This window comes from Salvelinus sp. IW2-2015, linkage group LG4q.1:29 (genome assembly GCF_002910315.2).
Source record: "Salvelinus sp. IW2-2015 linkage group LG4q.1:29, ASM291031v2, whole genome shotgun sequence".
In the NCBI taxonomy this organism is placed as follows: Eukaryota; Metazoa; Chordata; class Actinopteri; order Salmoniformes; family Salmonidae; genus Salvelinus; species Salvelinus sp. IW2-2015.
In genome coordinates, this window is record NC_036842.1 from 59,353,797 (window position 1) to 59,378,085 (window position 24,289).

The 24,289-nt window shown below is 43.0% G+C and overlaps 1 protein-coding gene across 2 annotated transcripts in view; it reads right to left on the bottom strand.

The window, feature by feature from the left end:
* The window catches only part of lrp5 (low density lipoprotein receptor-related protein 5), a 51,583-nt gene that overhangs the window by 18,516 nt on the left and 8,778 nt on the right, over positions 1-24,289 (bottom strand). For both annotated transcript variants that reach the window (XM_023985201.2, XM_023985202.2), the window contains exons 4-8: positions 21,239-21,436; positions 17,180-17,376; positions 16,115-16,246; positions 13,276-13,672; positions 12,814-12,985 (exon numbers count right to left, since the gene is read on the bottom strand). In XM_023985201.2, coding sequence (XP_023840969.1) covers positions 12,814-12,985; positions 13,276-13,672; positions 16,115-16,246; positions 17,180-17,376; positions 21,239-21,436 — 1,096 coding nt within the window. The remainder of the gene's footprint in view (positions 1-12,813; positions 12,986-13,275; positions 13,673-16,114; positions 16,247-17,179; positions 17,377-21,238; positions 21,437-24,289) is intronic.

Below are 24,289 nucleotides of genomic sequence, written 5' to 3' on the forward strand. Positions count from 1 at the left end.
ATATGATACCTACCCATCATATCATTGTCCCAGCTTTGGGATCACCATCAAGATGCACATAACCTTGTGGACTACATTATATGGAGAAGTCTAGGAAAATTGCACAAATTCAATCTCCACATGAGCGAGCCCCCCCCCCACCACCTCTTTTACCTGCCAGATCTGACCAATTACCCCACTCCCGAATACAGCCCCCCCTCAGGCCGCTTCACACGAAACAACCTCCCTATTCACCATTGGCTTTGAAATATTATAGGGTTTCGCTTGAGGTTTGGCCAGTTCTTCTGAAGGGCCGACTCGGCAACAAATGATATTATCTTTTTATCTGCCGTTTTCTATGTAAGGCCAAGAACAGCGCTGCCTTAATTCAAACAGAATGTCCTTACTGCTTTTCTTTCCCCCTCCAATTCTCCATTACACCCCCCCCCCCCAATAATGTTCCATGCACTTTCCCCCAACTCCCTTTTCAAGCCTTTCTCTTGCTCACCCTCCCTTATGAGGGTTGACCACCTCCACAGGAAATAAGCAGGAAAGGAGGAGAAACGCTATTCTCAAATGACTTTGTATATTGGGTGACAATTCAAATGTTATGCTTCTGTTTGAAGCCTTAAACAACATTTGGTTTAATGGACTACTATTGGTCATATGATCAAATTCTTGTAAAAGACTTAATCTGAAGATGTTTTAATTATTTGCTTATACATGTTGACGTTTGGTCTGTAAAGACTATATTAAAAACAAAAATGGTGGATCTGAGTTGGTGTCATGTCTACAAAATATCTAAATATAAAAATTAAATATCAATTCTGCAATTCAAATGTCTAGTATCATAATTGGAACTGTCCTCTGGAACTCAACATGAGTCTAATGTGATGCAGAACACAATTCAAATCAAATGTTATTTGTCACATGACTCGTAAAGAACCGGTGTAGACTAACAGTGAAATGCTTACTTACGGGCCCTTCCCAACAATGCAGACAGAAAATAACGAGGAATAAATACACAATGACTAACGTGGCTAGACACACACGGGGTACCAGTATCGAGTCGATGTGCAGGGGTACAAGGTAATGGAGGTAGATATAGGTAGTGGTAAAGTAACTAGGCAACAGGATAGATAATAAACAGTAGCAGCAGCGTAAGTGAAGAGTCAAAACGTAAGTGCATAGAGCAGATAGCACTAATAGTTAACTTCGTCGGGGTAGGGGGCAGTATTCAGATGACTGAGGTGCCTAAAGTAAACTGCCTGCTACTCAGGCGTAGAAGCTAGGATATGCATATAATTGGTAGTATTTGATAGAAAACACTCATAGTTTCTAAAACTGTTTGAATGATGTCTGTGTATAACAGAACTTATTTGGCAGGCGAAACCTTGAGGACAAACCATCCAGGAATGTTTTTTTTTMTTTTGTTTTTTTGTCACTTTTCAATTGGTTTTCTATGGGGATCTAGATTTCTAAGGCACTTGCTTGCAGTTTCAATCGCTCCACTGGATGTCAGTCTTTAGAAATTGGTTGATGTTTTTCCTTTGAGAAATTAAGAAGTAGGGCTGTTCAGAACGAGGGTCGAGTCTAGTGTACTGTTGTGGTTGGGGCGCGTGACTTGAAAGCTCGCTCCACTTTGTTTTCGTCCTGTATTGAACGCAGTTTATCCCATCTTAAATTTTATCGATAATTTATGTAAAAAAATACCTAAAGTTGTATTAGAAAAGTTGTTTGAAATGTTTGGACAAAGATTACAGGTAACTTATTAGGTATTTTTTTGTCATGTTGCGCGAGTTGGAACCTGTTTTTTTCTGGATCAAACACGCCAAATAAAAATGGACATTGGAGATATAACGACGGAATTAATCGAACAAAAGGACCATTTGTGATGTTTATGGGACATATTGGAGTGCCAACAGAAGAAGCACTTCAAAAGGTAAGGCATGAATTATATCGTTATTTCTGAGTTGTGTCGCGCCTGGCGGGATGAAATATGATTGTCTGTGTTTGTTTCATGGGGTGCTGTCCTCAGAAAATCGCATGGTTTGCTTTCGCCGTAAAGCCTTTTTGAAATCTGACATGGTGGCTGGATTAACAAGAAGTCAAGCTTTAGTTTGCCATATTGCATGTGTATTTTCAGGAATGTTAAATATTTACAATTCCGTAGTTTGAATTTGGCGCCCTGCACTTTCACTGGATGTTGGCCAGGTGGGACGCTACCGTCCCACATACCCTAGAGAGGTTAACAAAATAGCTGCTCGGACTGAGTGATTAACCAAAACGGTTATTTTGGTTTTTTAAACTAATTGATCGACTTCGGTTCAATTATTTAAATTCCATTTTCTTCTGTTTAAAAAAATAATCTGTGAGCTCAGTGCGCACATTGTACTGCATTTTCTCTAGAGATAAATGCCCAAACTGTGCAATGTATTAAGGGGTTGTAGTTTCCAACAGGCCAATGTTCTACATGTTAACGTAAGAATTAAGTGATGCAGAAAACGTGATAATTAACTACAATGACCATAATCCATTGTGCAGCTACTTGGCCGGTCTTGGTTTCTTTCACGCCTCCTACTAAGAATGCGCGATCAAGGGATACAGAGAGCAGTTGCTTTGCGAGGTATTGGTATTCAGCAGTCATGAAAGTATGCGTTATGTACTTTGAAATACTACTTAAACAGTTATCGTCAGACAGCAGCTCTATAGAAATGATTTTTAAAATTAAGTCATCAAATATAATATACAACTGAAATATTTTATTAAAGTAAGGTAATGCAAATAACTGATCAATAGTCATGGGTAGTCACTACCATTATGGGAATTTGCGTTCAACCCACATGATGCATGTAATGTTAAAAATAAAATATTTTTTACTAATCAAACTGAAAACAGACCAGGGGGAAAAAAGCACAAATCGCTCAGCACTATGTACTATTTAGTAGTCTTACGGCTTGGGGGGGGGAAGAAGCTGTTCAGGGCCTTGTTGGTTCCAGACTTGGTGCATCCATACTGCTTGCTGTGCGGTAGAAGAGAACAGTCGGTAACTTGGGTGGCTAGATTCTTTGACCATTTTTAGGGCCTTCCTTCGACACCGCCTGGTATAAAGGTCCTGGATGACAGAGCTCAGCCCCACTCCACTACAGCCCCGTTGATGTGGATCGGGGCGCGCTCGGCACTCCGTTTCCTGTTGTCCCATGATCAGCTCATTTGTCTTGCTGACGTGGAGGTTGTCGTTCTGGCACCACACTGTCAGATCACGGACCTCCTCTCTATAGGCGGCATCGTCGGTGATCAGGCCTACCACGCGTGTCATCAGCAAACTTAAATGGTGTTGGAGTCGTGCGAGGTCACACACTCGTGGGAACAAAGACTACAGGAGGGGACTAAACACGCATCCCTGTGTTTAGGGTCACCGTGGCGGATGTGTCGTTGACTAGGCCAGATTTTCCAAAGGGAGGGCGAGCCTTGTTACGCATTTCTGTGTGTGGACTATTGCTGATCTACAGTTGTTGCACAGGTGACACGCTGGTGAAAACCGAGGTAAAACGGATTTCAGTTTCCATGCATTAAAATCGCAGGCCACTACGAGCGCCACCTCTGGATGAGAATTTTCTTGTTTGCTTATGGCCCTATACAGCTCGTTGAGTGCGGTATTAGTGCTCGCGTCGGTCTGTGGTGGGAAATAGACGGCTACTAAAAATATAAACTCTTGGTAAATAGTATGGTCAGCAGCTTATGAGGTATTCCATCTCAGGCGAACAAAAACTTGAGACTTCGGTAAGATTAGTGATCGCGCAGCAGCAGCTGTTAACACACCCTCAGCGCAAACAGCTTTCCACATAGTACAGTAATCGGAGAAGTTTAAATTGTGGATTATTGCATTTTATAAATGGTCATTTTCTACCAATCATTTGTTTATAAAGGTGTACCTTCAAAAAGGTAGATGGAGTTATTTCCTAGCTGAAGGAGACTCATTAGCGCCACAAGTTCAAGTTGATATATTGTGATTTACAGTGCATTGCACAAAGTCCATATTTTCTTTATAGCAATATAAACATTCTTGTTCCATATGGGCAAACTCCAACACACACACACCCAGACAGAGCAACAGAACCAGATAGGGTCTAGCTTTAGCTGAACATAGTAACTCTTGATCCATGGAACTCCATCTTCCCCTCATCCCTGCACCTCCCCAGGAAATATGGGGAGCTGGTGTCTGGAGAGGATCACTGACAATAAATCTCACCCACTCGTCTATAAACATTGAAGTATTCTCCAACCAGGCCTGCCAACAGTAGGTCCAGTTAAGCCAAAACATAATTACATTTACATGGCGGAACGGCTTTCACACGCAAAGACAATCCTGCTGATCCAGGAGGCATGAGTAAAACGCACGACTTGGGTAACAAGAGCGTCGGGCTCATTTAGGCTGTTCATTCACAATTGTTAAAGCAAAGAGTAGTGTAAACAGTAGATAAAGGCAATGTTTTTGTATACTATGTCAGTCAATCGTTGAGCCAACCTGCACACACACACGATACAAAAGTGATGGGGGAAAAATGTACATTTAAAAAAAATAATAATAAACCCCCCAAGCACCATATTCAAGGACAATGTAAACAAAAATGTACAGTGCCTTGAGAAAGTATTCACACCTTGACTTTTTCCACAGTGTGTTAATGCCTGCATTTAAAATTTATGAAATATTTTTTTATGTCACTGTCTTACACACAATACCTCATGTCAAAGTGGAATTATGTTTTTAGAAATGTTCACAAATTAATGAAACCTGAACAGCAGAAATGTCTTGAGTCAAAAGTATTTAAACCCTTTGTTATGGCAAGCCTAAATAAGTTTAGGAATAAAAATGTGCTTAACGAGTCATAATAAGTTGCATGGACTCATTCTGTGCAATAATAGTATTTAACATGATTTTTGAATGACTACCTCATCTCTGTACCCCACACATACAGATAATTGTAAGGTCCCTCAGTCGAGCAGTGAATTTCAAACAGAATCAAACAAAGACCAGGGAGGTTTTCCAATAACTCACAAAGGGAACATATTGGTAGATGGGTAAAAAAAGAAAAGAAAAGACATTGAATATCCCTTTGAGCATGGATAAGTTATTAATTACACTTTGGATGGTGTATCAATACACCCAGTCACTACAAGCACAGGCAAAGTCCTAGAAGCAGGACAATAACTTAAAACACAAGGCCAAATCTACCCGAGTTGCTTACCAAGAAGACCGTGACTGTTCCTGAGTGGCCGAGTTAGATTTAAGCAGATTTAAGTCAAAACTATGGCAAGACTTAAATGGTTGTCTAGCAATGATCAACAACCTATTTGACAGAGTGAAGAATTTAGAAAATATACTTATTTTCTTTAAACAATTTTAAATGGGAAATATTGTACAATCCAGGTATGCAAAGCTCAGACTCACCCAGAAGCACTCACAGCTGTAATCACTGCCTAAGTTGGTTCTAACATGTATTGACTCAGGGATGTGAATACTTACATAAAACGCAATATTTCATTCAATACATTTGCAAAAATGTATAAAAACAAGTTTTCACTTTGTCATTATGGGGCATTGTGTGTAGATGTGAGACAAAAAATAATAATTCTAAATCATTTTGAATTCAGGCTGTAACAACAAAATGTGGAATAAGTCCAAGGGTATGAATACTTTGAAGGCACTATAAAATGTAGCTAGGAACTATAACAGGTGCTTCCGGTCTTCTCAACTGGGTTTAGAAAGGACGGTCTAAACAGGCTGGCTGTCTCAGCAATGTCTTTGAACGCCACGCAGGCCTATTTGCCTGTAAATTCCAACACAATGTGGTCTTTGGGATACATATGGGATGCATTGTGAACAGACAAGTCGACAGCTTCTGGCAACTCCTCACCGCAACACTGCTATGGAGAAGAGAGATAGACACAGCACAATCATGTTAATAAGCCACAAACATGGCCAGAACAGGAGCAGAGGAGCTCGCAGACCCCCTGCCTGCTGACAGATGTGGGACAGCAGTGCACATCCCTCAGGAAATGAGACATTGTCGTGCAGCACAGCACTGGGGCTAAGGCTGCTTCTCTGGCTGAATATTACTAGACCAGGCAGTCTCAGTGCTGGAGCTAGGGAGGAGAGCCAGACAGCTCTTTGTAAAGGTTATTGTTAACCTTTGAAGAAGCCGATCTCATCCTCCCCTCTAGCAGGGCTGTAACGTCAAAGAAAACAGACGTTCTTGTTGATTCAAGACACTCCTCTCCAATTCATCTTTCCCTTTCCTTTGTTATTTCCAAAGGTGCACCGCCACGAGCCATCAAGAAGATGAGTGTTTACCGGCGAAGTCTCCTGGAAAATTGCAAGACACCTAAACACATAGGCTAATAGTTCTCTTCCCGGCAAAACATTTGATTAACTTAATGTATTGGAGAACCTGGAGTTTAATAGGTCTAACACAGCTGTTTACCATCAGCCTGGGCAGACAACTTTAAAACAACTTTAACATTGATGAAGGCACCAAAACACGACACTTGCCACTAATGAGCCTTTCAGATACCTAGATGTGTTTTCTAAAACAGCTTTGCCCATGATGTACAGCCCAAGTGAGTGACAAGTTGGACGGCAGAGTGCTGGCCGATGGGGGTGGAAAATATCACAAAAGTCAGGTGTCTTTTATTCCCCTCAAATGTGTATCCTTCCTCAGAGCTTGGCACATCAAAGTTTAAGACCTCACTGTAGAAGGCAACAGCAACAAACGGTTGTTACCAGGCAAGTAACTCATTGGCTAAGTGAGATATAAGACGTAGCAGTGGAAACAAACCAGCCAACAAGGCCAGCACAACAACAAGCTTGTACAAAGACTTACTGGACACCTCTGAAAATGAGATGCATGTCATCATCCCCCTTTATAAAACCAGGGAGTTCCACAGTAAACATGTGGATAACCTGTAAGAAGAGCAGAGCATTCAGCAGACTTCATTCCAGAAAATTGTGACTGAATGAAAGCACAGAAATAGCAATGATGGCAGATGAATCCATAGCAGAATGGGAGTTTAACTTATTTCCTACAATTTGAGTTGACTCGAGGTGGTTTGATCTTACTGACTGTGAAGGTGGTTGGACAAGGATTAAGAGAGCGAGTCTGTGATACAACTCAGCTGTTAAGACTGATCGGCCACAAGGCTGTGTGTGTGCGTGGTTGTGTCTGTTGAGTGGCTGAGTGCTCTATGGCTTACTCTGCTGCCGTCCCCCCCACCGTCCTCCATGTGAAGAGGCTTGAACGGGTCACTTATACTGAGACTAAAGCTGTCATTAGCATGGCCAATGTTTTAGAGAGGGGCCCCTTGTTGGAAAATCCTCCGCAAATCAAGTTTCACGGCTCAAGACGGCAACAATGTGGCGAGGCCATCTGAGCGACGCTTCGGGGGAACTTTAAAGAAAACATTATTGATCCCTTTCAGACGAGAGGTTTCAGCCAGCATCCATCAGCACCAGGGCCTTCAGCTGGTCAGACTCAGATCTCAGGCCTAAATAAAGCCTTTCTTTCAGAGCAAGGCTTTTCATTGTGGTGGTGAAAACAGCCCTGGTTGCCACTACCTTGGCTGTAATGTACCGAAAAAACTAAAGTAATCAGATGCTATTCATTGTTGTTTGTGCCCTTTCTCCACTTTTTATAGAAATAATAGACCACTTCACATAATGATTTATTTGACAAACAGGCAATTCAGCATTTATTTTGTTCATTTTACCAAAGTTATTTTAATGAGATTCATGGCTCAGCAGTAAGCCATAGACAAAAAAAAAAAGTTATTTTCACACATTGGTTCAAAGTTGCCTCTACTCTTTTCTCACCAACACATAGATGGGTATTGGGTACAGCTGCTGAGATCACAGGAGGTCTTTGAGGTTCAGGTCTGAGAACCAACACCCAGTTCCTGAGAAGCTCATATTTTTCATTCCGCTCATTTTTCTGGAGGAAATTCAATCACCATACCATTTACTTTCCTCTACCTCACAAAATGTACCATATGGAACCACACTCTACACACATGGCAATGAAGAGTGACTAAACGCTCCACGGAAGGAGAATCTGCATAATTGTACAACAAAGCATGAGTTTCTGTATAGAGGACTAGCACATCAGTCAAATGAGTTATCCTCAGGATCTCACCAGTTATTGGGTGAACGAGGGGGTGCGGCAACATCAGAGGATTTCACCGGGGGGGGGGGGGTGCGAGGTTGCAGGGGGAGTCAGATTCCTCAAAGAGGCTAAAACACATGGCGAGAGACTGAAATAAAAAGACCACAATTCCCTTACTGTTTAAGGAAAAACCTTCCAATCCGAGTGCCAATAACTTAGCCTTCTTTCAGACGTGCGGGTCCCGAGATGAAAGAGGACCTTCTTGGACTGTATTCAAAACCGAGCTTTCAACAGCACATTTAAAAGAAAAAGGGGGCAGTGGACTCAGATCACCATTTCAAACTGCACTGTATCTCAGCAAAAGGCCTACTTGGTAGCTCGTCAGCAATGAAAAGCTTTGTCAAAAACATTAAGAAAACTTTATCCCTACTATTTTGTCTTAATAAATACTTTGATAATATCTAATAGTATTGAAACTTCACTTCAGAACACTGATATGGACAGAAGGAAAACAAATTACTAATTTACTTAATTGAAAGTGCCGGACTTAATCGATTTACTCAACAAGCAAGCAATGGATAATGCCATCTAAAAATATTTCTCCATTTTGAATGAATGTGAAAAGGTACTACCTCTGGAGATGGCAAGGGGGACTTTCAAACCATAACTCTTTCAAAAACACCAGAGTAAAAGTGGTATAATAGCATTAAATATCCCCAGAAACATCTGATGATAATATAAATTGAGTCTGAGCCACACTAGGGATGGGAGTTTGAAATCATTTAACCAATCGAATAGTATCATTCATATTTGGTCGGATATTCAAAATGCATGTGTTTTTAACAACATACGTTTTTAACCAGAGCACAGCTGTGCGATTTGGAGGCTGGCACTCTATTGCTGCAGGTGCTGAGGTTATATGGGGCGGAGTGTGTAGCAAGCAGTGGATACAGTCACGGCTAGCTAACTTGTAGCAGCCACAATGTTATTCATCATCCCATATAAGCTAGTTGCGCTTTCTCCTCGACCCCATTCAGATAAGACATCCTACCTGTTGGTTGCCCGTTGTAGCCGACCTCCTTATTTCGCTAACTTCATTCCATTCAATCTTGCATTGCGTTAGCGAACCCTCACATCGAGCCTGTTTGCCACTGATTGGCCAACAAACAGGCTACATATGTGAAGGCTAGAGGTTAGATACTGGTCTTTAATGGGGCGCACCGTGCATGGCATAAAAACTATATTGAAAAGTGTTTTATTAAATGAATAATTTGAAATGTCATGGCATATGTGTATGTAACAATGTCACATGGATATTTTAATTTTGAAAAATAAATTTCCAGTGTTAAAATTAGATATACACACACACACACACATACGTTTTTCCCCTAGCAAAGAATGAACTCACAATTATTCAAATAATAACGTCAATTCAGATATTCAAATAACAGCGCACATCCCTAAGCCACACATGCAAAGTGTGAAGATGACAAACATTTAGGGGAGTGAAGAGCTATGCCCTCACACACTGAAAAATGTCTTCGGACCCAAAGGGCATTTCACGACGCAATAGAAAAGAAAGAAAATTCTGACAGGCCCAGTCACCAGCACAGAAAAAGAGTAAAGGTGGGGGGAGGAGGGCTAAAAAGCCTCCAGACCTCTATTTATAACCATTCAGCCAGTGAACTGACACATTCCAAATGCCAGAAGGCACTTTTCAAAAACATTTAATTCAAGACCTAATGCTGTTGTCATCTAAAAAGAAAAAAGGTAGGCAGTAGCAACTAAATGCACCCTTCTTTAAGGAAAAGATAGTCTCGGGAATTTCAAACAGCCATTACAAAAACACAAGGGGGCCCTCAAAACAAAAACGCGTAATTATGTTCAAAAACTTTAATGAGAAATGACTGATGTCTGAGCAGCGCCGGGATTTCTCCCCATTAGCACTTCAAGCAGTTCTGTTCCCTTCAGCAGCTAAGTGGGTCCGTGGAAGAACTGCCCGGGCCTCCATTAGGTGAAGCTGAAGAACCCTTGTGAAAAGAGCAGAACAGAACACACTTGTCAGCTGCTGGGAGCCTCTGGAAGCATGGCTGCCACCAAAGTGTGCATCTGGTGCAGGAGTGGGGGCTGCTGAGAAGGACTCTACAAGGGCCGGCCCGCCACCATTCTATGCACCCATTGTAAGGTCCAGGGCAAGGGTCACGGCAGAGCACACGGGCTAGGGGCTTCCCTTGTCAGTCAGCACATTGGTCAGGCGTGCTGTGCTGTGAGAAGAGGCAGTGCTGCCCAACCCCCTCTTTGAATCGCTCCACTCCACTACCCTTGTTCGGTTTCTCCTCCATCTGCTCTACACAGACAGAGAGAGAGTCATGCAAGGAACTCTGGGCTGCTGGGTCCAGACTCCAGAGCAAATAAACAACTCTTCACCAGCCACAAAGTTATGGAATGTATGATTTCTGGAAACACTATTGTCAGCCAATAGCAATTTCTTTTCACCTAAATTATCCGGTTATCACTAAAAGTATTCATCTGGAAATGAACCCAACATATGATTCCCAAAACTGGTCACACCCACTCTCAGGACCTGCACACACAGATGGATTCAACATTTTGGACATCGCCATCTGACAAAGGGCTCTTTCTACTTCTCTGTCTGCCCTGAATCCTGTGGGGCTAGAGAGACGATGTCGTCACTCTTTCAGGAAAGCTTCGCCCCACGGCTCTGAGTTGACAACTGATTCAGACAGGAGAGAACATTTCTTCACTGTGCCCCTGGACAAAACCCAAGGCTCGCTGGAGCCTGGTGCTAGCCAAAACCAGTGCCAGCCAAAGCCCCAGCGAGGGACATATGCCTGGTTTAAGGCGAGGGGAAAGGGGAGACAGGGACATTACATGTTGACACATCTGTGGCCTCTCATTGAGCTCAATATCTTAGTGGGAGCTACCTATTCCCTGCTCATTCATCCCAGCCTGCATGCCCAACCCTGTTAATGATAATCAACACTTTGGACACAAACACACCAGCTTCAGAGCATTCTAGCTAGGCAGGTAAAAATGATTTACAGTTCAACCAAGAGTTTTGGAGTGGATGTGTAAATGGATAGTCTCCCCCCTAAGGGTACTTTATGCTTTCTGAGACTGAACAATGCCCCTGCAGGGTGCCAGGCAACAGAGGCGAGCAAAAAAAAAAAAATGTGGTTAGGAAACTTCCAAGGACTGATGAGGCCAGTCAGAGAAACTGCTCCTAAACGAACAGAAACCCAAGTGAGTTCACTAACCACTGGTAAAGGCATAGTTATGATGAGCAGGGGAATATTCAACCAACAGGACACACACACAGTCACAGGGAAAGAGAAGAGAAGAGAAAGAGTGAGAAGGGGAAAATAACGAACTAATTCCCACCAAGCGCTGTGTTAAAGCTCATCTGGGAGGTGGCTCCGGCTCTTCCTGTGTTTACATATTATATGGAGCATGTGACTGGAGAAATATGGCCACCGTGGTATTCAACACCCTGGGACCTGTGCATGCAGGTAGACGATAAATCATAAAATACAGTCAGACCTTGAAGACACACACATACACAGCTCTTCCTCTAAAGATATGATCACCCGCACACTAACAAAGGAGCAGCCTAGCAGTTTCTAGCCTCTCAAAATAATTCAGTCTTTCACATGTAAAATGACCCCCCCCCCCAATAAAATAACACAATATTGAGCAATATAAAGTGGGAAATTGGGTAATATCAAGGGTTTCAAAAAAATTGGCTTTGGACAGAGGCAAGCAGGAAATAAGTACAGTATAAAGTCCTAGCTGTTAGAATCCAAACAATAATAAAACTGCAGTTTGTCTGACAGGAAATCTAGAGTTGCTTGTCCAGGTATTATAACCGCTCGCTCAGACATTCCTCTGTAGCTCAGAAGGGATCAACGGTCAGATTAGGGCTGTAACAGTCATGGAATATTAGATGACGGTAATTGGACAGCCAAATGACCGTGTTCACCGCAATAATTTTTTAAAGCCCATTTTCTCCTCTCCGCCACTTCTGACTGCATGTGCTGCCATAGAAATTGAATGAATAAGACGGGCGTCCCCATTCAAGTCAATGATGGCATAATGGGTGGACTGATGGCCGTTGCAAGTGTACCCATAGGAGCAAGGCAGGAAGTAAAATACTGTATGTGCTAAAATATGCACCGTGGTTTGTTGATTCAACTCAACTGACATTACAAAAAATACATTCCATTGTATGAGCCACATCAGTTAACAATTTGAATGATCATTCTACATTACCATGGAAATGATTGTCACAATGACATATACATATTAATTCTTTTTTTTTTTTTTACACAGTTATGGCGGTTATTTTATTTCCATGACCGGTCTTCATCCATAACATGGTTATAGGGTAATTGTGCCAGCCATAGGTCAGATAAATTCTCAGGTTTGGGCTGCCTCTCCTCATCCAAGAATGTGCTCCCGAAGCACTTCTCAACATCCACAGGCAACACAAACACACCAGACAACCTCAAAATGAGGGGAACGAATGAATGAGAACACAAGTCCCGAGGGAGACGTCGACTCAACTACTTCCACAATCAACAGCAGCAAACCATGATGGGAATATTATAGTTGCTCCATAGACAACTATTTGGTGCATAAGAAGCACCAAACTTACCTCAATTTTGTCTGTCTTGGCATCGCCCCAATACAGCTTTCCTGCTTCATAGTCGATGGCTAAACCGTTGGGCCAACCCAGCGAGGTATTGAGCAGCACGAGACGCTCAGTTCCATCCAGGTTAGCTCGCTCTATCTTGGGCTTCTCCCCCCAGTCTGTCCAGTACATGTAACTGTGGAGAGAGACAGGAACAAAATTCTAACTCAACTAGAAGCACAAGCATTTCGCTACACTCGCATTAACATCTGCTAACCATGTGTATGTGACTAATAAAATTTGATTTGATTTATAGTGTAACTTGAAGTGAAATCATTAAACAGGTGTTTTGTAGAATACATATGGAATGAAGGAGGAATACATCATTATTTTTGTTGTTGCTGAAATGAGTTAACTTGATTGCTGTGATCAAGTAAGAAAAAAAAGGGGGAAAAGACCTAAATCGTCTATAAAACACACACATACCCATTGACAGGGTCCAGCACAATGGCCCTTGGTTCATCCAAGTTCTCTGAGATCAGAATACGCCGGGAGGTTCCGTTCAACCTGGTAACCTCAATACGGTCAGTGCCAGTATCCGTCCAGTACAGGTTCCGGGCCACCCAGTCCACTGCGATGCCATCTGGGTGGTTGATCTCAGTGGTGACCAGGGTCTGGGCCTCAGTGCCATCGATACGGGAGCGGCGGATGGCTTTGACCTCGTCATCAGTCCAGTACACGTATCCATCCACGGGGTCGTAGTCAATGGCGATGGCATGGCGGATGTCATCCACCTGAAGGACAATGTCGGTGAAGTCTGGGAGGTCCAGAGAGATCCTCCGCAGGTCAGTCCTCCGGGCCAGCAGCAGAACCTGCTCTGCACCTGGGGGGGTAGAAGTGGACATTAGTGGGGAGAGAGCATGCCATTCAACTGGCATGTGACATAACAGAGCTTATTGGAGACCTATCTGGAGGTCCTACAAAGCCATACCTGACAAACATAAATGAATATGCTTTAGTAAAGACGAACCTTCAGAGGACAATTTATAGTTGTAACTTAATTCTTGTATTCTATTTGTTTACTCGGTTTTTAGTTGATGAAAATAGGCAATTTGTTCACTGTTTTCCAAACAAAAAGTGAGAACAGGCTTTAGATTAGATTGAAACAAATCCAAGACTAAATTATCCCTTTTAAATATCAGCCTATCAAAAAAACAGTTGTGTATAAATGTTTTCCTGAGGGGACACCTAGCTGCCACTGAGCCTGGTTTAAATAGCAGCTGCATTTGCTCACTAGAGCCACACTCTGCGGAGGCAATTAGGGCCAAATTTTTCCTTGCCCAATCTCACGTTTTAGCCATGTACGCTCCAGTGCTCCCAAAACCAGCTTCAGACTACCGACGCCCAATCAGAAGAGGGCATCCATCAAGGGTGACACCAATGAGTAATGACAGTGAAAAAACGGCTCTTCGTTTTCCCATCAAGGAGAGAACGCCACGCCTTTGATTTAAATTCACTCCTCGGTCTGCTTCACATTTGACAAAGTGACAAGACTTCCCCTAAAACCACAACAAATGCCCTCAATTTAGCCACCCAAGCTAAACAAATGAGGAGCGTGGACACTAGCTCTTTTTAATCTTCACACAGCCACCCCCCGTCCTGCTGCTTTCCCCCTAATCGGAGCTGATACAATGGGGTATTGTTTTACATTCTGTTTAGTTGTCAACACTGCTGGAGGTTGGCTTAATCCTATAGTCACTCTGAATACATCCATGTTCTATCAGGCCTGGATAACTAAACCCCCCCCCACACATACACTATGGTTTTACTTACTCCTCTGGAATGAGGGCTAGAAGAATACAACTCATTGTTCCCTGGCCTGGGAATACACCGCCTCAATTTCAAATAGAGGATCTGCTGCATCCCTGGCCTGGGAGAGAAGTCTTATTGAGGCAAAGAACAGGACTGGTGCACAGAGACAATAGTGTTTTCTGTCCACCAGAGAGAGGGGTGAGAACCAGGATGGCCAGGACTGAACTCGGATTTCAGAATCAGCACTGACCTTGGCTTGACGTCGAACTGTTTCATTCCAACAAGGAGGTATCCCAGGTCAAAACAGCCTCCAGCTACTAAACAATCAAAGGGCTGTCACTCCTCAAACAAGGGTTGATCGCAAGAAATCCCCCAGAAGTTTTTTTTCTTCCCCTCTAGACAAGTATTTGTCACCTTTATGAGGGTGGGGTGGGTCTCTCCTTAGTCATGGGCAGGCGGGGAGAAATATCAGGCCCTCCAGAGAGAGACCAGAGGGAATGTAAACACCCTGGGGCAAGTCAAACAAACAGGTTTCATTTTGCAGGATGGGCCCAGGCTGTGTCCACTAAACACACAAATGGAGCAGTGACCTGATTAGGCCTGGCTTCCTACGTAATTGCGCTCTCTGCCCAGAAGTAAGGCGAGGAGATTGGAGTGGCAAGGGAAATGACCGCAGCAGCAACACAACAACGCATAAACAGGGGAGGTCCAACCTTCCTGAATTTCAGTCAGTCAGTCACATCTGTGGCCTTTGGTAAACTCTGGAAAGTAGGGAATGTGGGGAGAGGAGGTGGTGGAGTAGTAGGCTTCTAGGCTAAATGTAGCTGTCTGTATGTGGGGGCAATAGAAATTAAGAGCAAACGGCAGGGTAAATTGTGCATTGAAGAGCTCGCAGTGTGTAGCAGCCATCTGTCAGAGATTAGGCCCTTTTAATGGCTCTCTGGTTAGGCATGGTCGAGGAACAGGATGCCAATACACCCAATAAAAATATCTTAATTGAATAATTGTATTAAAAAAATGAAAATCTAACATTTTAACTGAATTTGATGCTTAATTACTGTGCACGTTGTTATGAAATGAAAAATAGATCTTGGCATATTTCCTAATCTGTTTAAAGAAATTGGGACAATATGACTTTTGGTTTGTGTGATTAAGGGCAGCTCTTGCAATTGAATAGGCCTAACTCAAGAGTCCATAAATAAAATAACCTCAGAAATGTCAATAATGTCCCGTACACCAGATAGGAATGTCTAATGTGAAACCGCGACACATGTACAGTAGCATTAGGAGAGGGCGTCATCACTGGGGGGGCATTGTGTGGGCTTGATTCTCAAATGGCACCCTATTCCCTCTAAAGTGCTCTACTTTTGACCAGCGCCCAAAAGCAATGCACTGTATAGGGAATAGTGTGCCATTTGAGATACAACCATTGTGTAGTCTTTTCAAAAAGGGGGCTCTCTACGGAGAAACCCATACCAACTGAGGGTAGTGGCCACAGCGGCTTGTCTCTTACCTGGGCGGCAGGTCTTCCCATCCTCCTTGAGCTTGACTCCAGTGGGGCAGGCACAGCTGTAGAAAGGCTGTATGGGGGACAGCAGGCACAGGTGGGAGCAGCCTCCGTTGTCCACACTGCAAGGAGTTTGGACTGAAGGAGCAAAGAGCAATGTCAGTAGAGATTTCACTGAAAGTCAGTGAAACTGTCCCTAAAACTGAAAGCCACACTGCGAGCGTCTTCTATTCACATGTACTGGTGTCTTCGAGAGAACCATTCTGACAACAATTGATGAAAAACTTGAAGACTTTCAAAAAAACAAAAATATAATTTTTCTTTCAAAATAAACCAACTGTGATATTTTTGCTCCACAATAAAAAGGTCGCTGCTCGGACAATAGCTGTGCCACAAAGTTTGATGTCCTGTGGCGTGATTTTCCCTGTCTACTGGGTCACGCTCTGCCAATCTCAGCAGGGCACTACAGAGCTACAAAGCCCAGCGGCTGGCACAGTGGACCAGCAAACACCAACCCTCCCCTTTCTCACAGCACTAAAGGAGGATTACAACCAGGCCACAGTCAAAGGCCAAATTGCTCAAACTCCTCTCACACAAAGTCTAAGCCAACTCATTTCTGGATTGAATTTATGGCGGCTTAATATACAGGTTAGGAGATTTATTGTTGAATATTTATCTAAATGGCCTACCTCCTAAATATCAATGTCGTCCTCTCTAAAGTTTCTTATCTAAGCCTCCTACCTTTCCATCTTTCTCTATATCACCTGCCCTCCCCAAACTCCTTGGGAGACGCAACCCACCATAATGGTGGCGTTCGTCATCATTCACTCCCCAAACACAGGCGTGTCAATGTTTACACACTGCCAAAGTCATCCGTTTTTCACTACCTCCCAACACACACAACCATAGACACACAGATGGGAATCATAACGCACTAAAAATATCCTCCCAAAACAAAGACAATCTGTTATGTTGTGCTCTCTAACATTCATTATGAGTACCATGGGGATATTTAAGTAACACATTGCAGGCCGTTACACATGCAGAATGAACTGAAGAGGCACTACTTACTGTCTGGCTGTCTATCTGGACCCAGCACTTGGATGTCCATGGGGGAGTAGATTCCACTGAGGATCTCCCTCCTCTTGTCTCCTGTGTGTTTGTTGCAGGCGTGGATGGAGCGGGTCTGCCAGTCTGTCCAGTACAGAGTCTCCTCTGACAGGGTGAGGGCAAACGGGTGGGTGAGGGTGCCCTCCACCACAGTCTCCCTGTGAATTCAAAACATAATTTATGGATCAGCATACCTTTTTAGCCATCAGTACCAATCCATGCTTAGACGGTATATTTGTAAGAGTAAAATTGGAACGCAATGAAGAGGAGTATCAGTTGAGATGTTGAGTTGTGCGTCTCAGCCATTCTACAAGTGTGAATGTCATGACACCAAACAGCAGTAACTGGCAAAATCTAGGGCCTTCACGATACCAGCAATATTTCTTCCATGGCAAAAATGAACACGAAGCAGAAACCTGCTGCATGTAAAATAGTGTGCTATTGCTTGGAAAATAAATAATTGTGACACTGGATGACAATGTTTGTTTCCAATATTAGAGCCGTTTTCTTAAAGAAGTTCAATCTTCTGTGTTTTGTTTTCTTGTTAAGATACTAACGAGTATTGCGAAACAGGTATCGTCCTGGCCATAGCAAAAACCCAGACTGAGTAGGAATAAATTCATACCAAAAATAACAAGTGGTAGGGGAAATTAGTTAACAACAAGCTTGAGCCCCCTGGTTGGGATTTCAGTCAGGCCCTAAAGAGGATGCGTTGGAACACGTAGTGACGTCATGGAACCACAGTTCAGGAGCCGCACCAAGCCCTTTCCAAGGGAAAATTTAACAAATCAGCCTGTCATCAGACTTTAATGCAGCATCTGGTAAACTATTTAACAGGGGAACGATTGCCCCGGCTCTGTACTAACAGTACAGCTGTCCTGATTCAGTGGGGAAGTAAGTCAGAGCAGTAGTCTATCAAAGCCAGACCAGAGCAGCACAGAGTACCGAGCGCAGCCTCATCCAGTAGTGCTCCCCTTTGCGCCGCCAGACGACACAGTCAGGCCAACAGCCAGTCAGCCCTGTGAGGACATAAATAAAATGCAGGATCAAAGCGTGGCATGCCGTTGCACAAGTGTTAAGAACCCTGATACAGAAAGCAGAATTCTGTTGAGGCCKTCATCAATCACCAGACTGTGGAGGGTTGGTTGGTAGGTAAATGGATCCCTTTTCAGAGGGGTAGGGTCGAGGAGGGCGACAGCATGTTTTCTCCAAAACTTTAATAGCGTGTGAAGAACGAGGGGTTGGGAGAGAAAAAATATATATAATTACACCAGATTTCACAGCTATTTCGCATTCGACGTACTTGGAAGTTGGACGTGTGCATGTTTGAAGAAAACACACTACAAACTGCTCCATTAATCAGACGTGTCAAGAATGTGTTGCACATGAAAGGCAAAAACGTCTCGCTTTAAGAGGTAAACGCTAACAGAAACTACTTCTGGGGTGAAGTTGACTTTTCTCTGTAAGAGTGCTTACGATAATRCCGAGTACCATTACTAGAGGCATGCAATTAGATTACAGTTGGCAAGAAACAGTTCCACCATGGTGCGTCTTATCCTTAAGTTAGAAATCACAACTTAATTTCAAATTGACATAACACACTGGGCAATCTGGTCCTTTGGGAGTTAAACAAACGAGGGTATTGCAACTGCATTGATCTTGAGAAAAACGCCTTTCACTCTACAACCTGAAGAAAGCAGTCTTGTCTGAACGAGAGAAGGGCCCTCTTTAGGGCTGGGCAATATGGCCAAAATGTTATCACAATATTTTTCACATTTGACCGTATTTTGAGTTTTTGAATAATAAAAATACTAAATATGCTTTGATTAGTTCATGACCCTAGGGTGGCAACGCATAAATTATACATGATTTCAAAAATGGGGCTTTCGCCATTCTAATTGTTTTATAGTGTTCAATGCAACAAAAATATAATAATTATAATGCATTTATAATTTTTTGCATTTCCGTTATCATTTCCACAGTGTGCCACACGGGGCTGCATGATATGGGCAAAAAAATACGTAGGCTTAGTTAATTGGTGAACTGTTGGAACCTTGGAAATATAATGATTATTAGCGCTGAGCGATTGACCAACATGTCATTTTTTGTTATCAAACACATAATTGACCAACGTTGGTTCAATTACATTAGTTTTTTTTTTTTTGGTGAGCCCAAGGCGCCGTCTCTCTAGAATTAAATCAAATCATTCACGAGAGAAATCATGTCAAGAACTGTGTTGGACGCTGGGCTGAACGGAGCTGTAGTTTTCATCGAGCAAATATTCAACCTAGTTAAGAGCAAAAACAATGACCATAATTTATTGTGCCCGTTTTTTTCAGTCTCAGACAGAGATGGATACACTTTCACTCCTGCTATGTTAGCACACAGACTGCATGAGGAACATACACAACAAGAAGGATAGAGACAGTTCGTGAAAGTATGCCTTATCTATTTTGAAGAACTTGTCAAATTAATTAGTCAGACAGCTCTGCAGCATGCTTAGTCAGGCTAGCCTAGCTAAATAGGATGACTAAAGACAATACATATGGGGAGCACAGAACGTTGTCTGGCTGGCAGACTGCTACTGCCTGAGCAGAGATGACATTACTTGATTTTTCATTTCTTGAAGTCATCGATTAAAAACGAAGTAATATCTACAACGGAAATATTTTATTTCATAGTAATTTGACATTTTTCTATTGATGTCTACCCAATGCAGACCTGAGAGACAATGCAATATTTTCAATGTTCTGGCAATTGAATGTTAACTATTTTTGGCATTGGAATTCCATTAAAAAGCTCAAAAATCATTTGAATGCCATTATTTCACAAAAACATTTAACCAAAAACCGTGATGATTTTTAAAAATAAATCGAACAGACCTCCATAAGTACCAATCGCTCAGCACTAATGATTATTCCAATTCTATAGTTGGAATATAGTGGGCAGCACCTTGAATACATTGTTGTTTGCCATGACAACGAAAGAATAAGACAGGGAAAAATTATTCACAGGGTAGGTGCCAAAGTGTTGGTCAGTGTTTCCAGGTGACCCTAATTAGATGTTAAATTACATCATATAGCTAGCTAACATATTCATGCTTCGCCTATTCCGCTTTGATTTAGAAGATACCGTTGCACAAACATGATCATCTAGGCCTACACCAGCACTGGTAACATGCTGTATTAAATAGCTACGTTTGCGCTGACTCTTAGGACATTTAGCAAGCTAGCTATCCAGCTATATTAGCAGCTTACAATATTTATTTCAGCCACAACTTGCTAAAACGCACCAGCAGATAGTAGTTTGCAGACAATAACAAACTAATAGTGCAATTAGAGAACTCTTGTGGAAAGCACCATGTCACTAACATCTAGTTGCATCCATCTGACCATGCAGACTGCAGTGCCGAGTTAACAGCAAGAAAGTGCTCCGACTGTGGTCGAGTAGCTGCTCTCTCCTTGAGTGACAGGGGGCAGGGCTTGGTGTGGGAAGCGGCATGCAGCAGGAGGGAGAGAAAGACTCAAATAGCAAATGGAGTCAACTATAAAAACAGATATTACACGTGCTGGAGTTGCGCATCACATTTAACAAATCAAACATTGAAATACGGTTATAAAATGTTAAAAACCCAAACTGTGTATGAATACCGGTATATAGTAAAATACGGTATACCGCCCAGCCCTACCTCTTTATGAACACTGCCATTAAATCCAAGTTACACAAAGGAAAGTCAACCCGAGGGCCCCAATCACAACTATAATGCCAAGTCAGATAGGGTTTCAACAGTATGGCAGAGGTAATCTCCAGTTTAGAGAACCACAGAGGGAGGGGGTCACAACTGGGCCTACATGCAGAGCCAATGTTTGGATTGGGACCTCCAGAGTCAAATGTGTTTGGATTGGAGGTTTCAGCCGTCTCATCCTCTGAAATTAAGTTGAGTCCAGTGCTACGGTTCAGTCAGATCCCTGGCTGCTTTTGCACAAAGGGTGTACAAACTAATAATGAGAACAGACTGACCGTGAGGAGCCATCCAAGTTAGCTCTGTGGATGAAGCTCAGCTTGGCGTCGGCCCAGTACAGTTTCTGTTCGTCCAGGTCAATGGTGAGACCGTTCGGCCAATAGATGTCCACCTCCACGATGATCTTCCTGTTGCTGCCGTCCATCCCCGCCCTCTCGATGCGAGGCTCCTCCCCCCAGTCTGTCCAGTACATATAGCTGAGGAGGAAAATAAGAGTCAATAAGTAAAACAGCACCCAAACACACCCAATGGTCCTACCAAATGAAAGGTTTCCATTTTCCCCGGCAGAGTACAAAACAAAGCAGGCAGCATAAACACAACTAAAGACCCAGCAAAACTTTGTACAGCACCACTGATAAGACCCACTCTCAGAAGGCTTGAAACATAAAATACCATGTGAATTAACAATACAGGTGGTCTACATGAGTGTTCCCAACGCTGGTCCTCCAGTACTCAACAGGACATATTTGTTGTAGCCCTTGACAAACACACCTCATTCAACACAATTGAGGGCTTGATGATTAGTTGAATCAGGTGTGCTTGTCCAGGGTTTCAATAAAAATGTGTCCTCAAACACTCCCAACAGTAGACATCGGCATTGCGCTTCCCATGGTATCATTTATGCTGCTGTTACTCTTGCTTTTCACAAAAGAGTAGTGTGTGTAGCTTGTTCCTGTTGTCGTGAAAGTCAAACCGGCACTAGGCTACAGTCAGAGCTAGAGCCTCCGTGTGGCAAGTTATTATATATCTAGGCAATCAATGGAAGATGGAATTAAAATGACAGAACTACAAGTTAATTGAGAAAGACAGGCTACAACACCAAGAGCCAACAAGCAGGCTGCTACTTCATCTGAATGGAGTTATTTACTGTATGAGTCGGACAGGGAGAAAGCACACAGTTCATGTTATGTAGTCTCAATTAGCCTAGCTAACATTAACTAGCTAGCTTAACTAGTTTCTCTCGGTTTGATAAAGTCAAGACCGGTACTATGCAATAAGTCGACTTGGTTGTCATCTCTGCTCCCCTCGTCACTTTAGATAGCGCCGCTTGATCTAAAGATGGGAAAAAAATGCAATTTGTTCTCCTACTAACAGTACAGCATCGTTGTGTTAGGTATTTGTAAAAAAATATATTAAAAAATATATATTTATTATGATATATATTTATCGGGACCTGTTAGTGGTAGTTGTGTGATAACTGCACTGTGATTTAAATGTTAAATAAAAAATTTGGAGTTAGGGATTTTTCTTAACGTTTAGGATCCCAATTTCGTTTAAAACGTTTTCACCCCTAACATGCACACACACGTTCTCATGTCCCCACACGTCCTCTGATAACGCCTGATAGAAATCTTAAAACCTGGCAGATCTCCAAGTTGTAGTCTGCATGTTGTGCCCAGAATACCTGCAGTGGCTCCAATGTGCACTGCATTGAATGGAGGCTACATTAGGCATGTTACATTTCTATTCATAGACAGCTGAGGTGGTGGATGGACAGGGAAGCCCACCAGCAAATAGAAATTATCCTACATACACTACATGGCCAAAAGTATATGGACACCTGCTCGTCGAATAGCTCATTACAAAATTTTGGGCATTAATGTGGAGTTGGTCCCCCCTTTTGCTGCTATAACAGCCTCCACTCTTCTGGGAAGTCTTTCCACTAGATGTTGAAACATTGCTGCGGGGACTTGCTTCCATTCAGCCACAAGGGTATTAGTGAGGTCGGGCCATTAGGCTTGGCTCGCAGTCGGTGTTCCAATTCATCCCAAAGGTGTTCGATGGGGTTGAGGTCAGGGGTCTGGGCAGGCCAGTCAAGTTCTTCCACACCGATCGCGACAAAACACTTCTGTATGGACCTCGCTTGGTGCACGGGGGCATTGCCATGCTAAAACAGAAAAGGGCCTTCCCCAAACTTGGAAGCACAATTGTTGAGAATGTAATTGTATGCTGTAGCATTCAGATGTCACTTCACTGGAACTAAGGGGCATAGTCCAAACCATGAAGACAGCCCCAGGCCATTATTCCTCCTCCAAACTTTAGTTGGCACTATGCATTCGGGCAGGTAGCGTTCTTCTGGCATCCGCCAACCCAGACTCATCTGTCAGACTGCCAGATGGTTAAGCGTGATTCATCACTCCAGAAGACACGTTTCCACTGCTCCTGAGTCCAATGGCGGTGAGCTTTAAATCACTCCAGCCGACGCGCATGATGATCTTAGGCTTCTGGCGGCTGCTTGGCCATGGAAACCCATTTCATAAAGCTGCCGACGAACAGCTCGTGCTGACATTGCTTCTAGAGGCAGTTTGGAACTTGGTAGTGAGTGTTGCAACAGAGGACAGACGATTTTTACATGTGTCAGCACTCTGCAGCCCCTTTATGTGAGCTTGTGTGGCCTACCACTTTGCGGCTGAGCCATTGTTGTTCCTAGACGTTTCCACTTCACAATAACAGCACTTACAGTTGACTGGGCAGAAATTACCAAAAGACTTGTTGGAAAGGTGGCATCCTATGACGCTGCCACGTTGAAAGTGACTGAGCTCTTCAGTAAGGCCTTTCTGCCGCCTATGGAGTTTGCATGGCTTCTGTGCTCAATTTTATACAACTGTCACAAACGGGTGTGGCTGAAAAAGGCGAATCCACAAATTTGAAGGGGTGTCCACATATTTTTGGCCGTGTAGTGCATGTTAAAACGGACAGAATAAAAATGGTGTTAGAACTGAAAAGCTGTTGTAAAATAACCTGGAACAAACATGCAGAATTTTATGAACAACGTATGCGCTGCCTCCAGGTTTCCCGGTTGTCCTGGTCTATGGCTTACTCCGTTTTTCCATTTATCAAACTGGCTAGAGAAAGTATTGGGTGTGGTAGACTGTCTTACTACTACTCATAGGCTACTCACAACAAAAAGACACACTCAGAGGTCAGTTTTGGGTCACTAACATCAGTGTTGTTCCAGTGTTGTACAAGGTCAGCTAGAAAGCAGATACACTGAGTATACAAAACATTAACTGCTGTTCCCATGACAGACTGACCAGGCGAAAGACGGA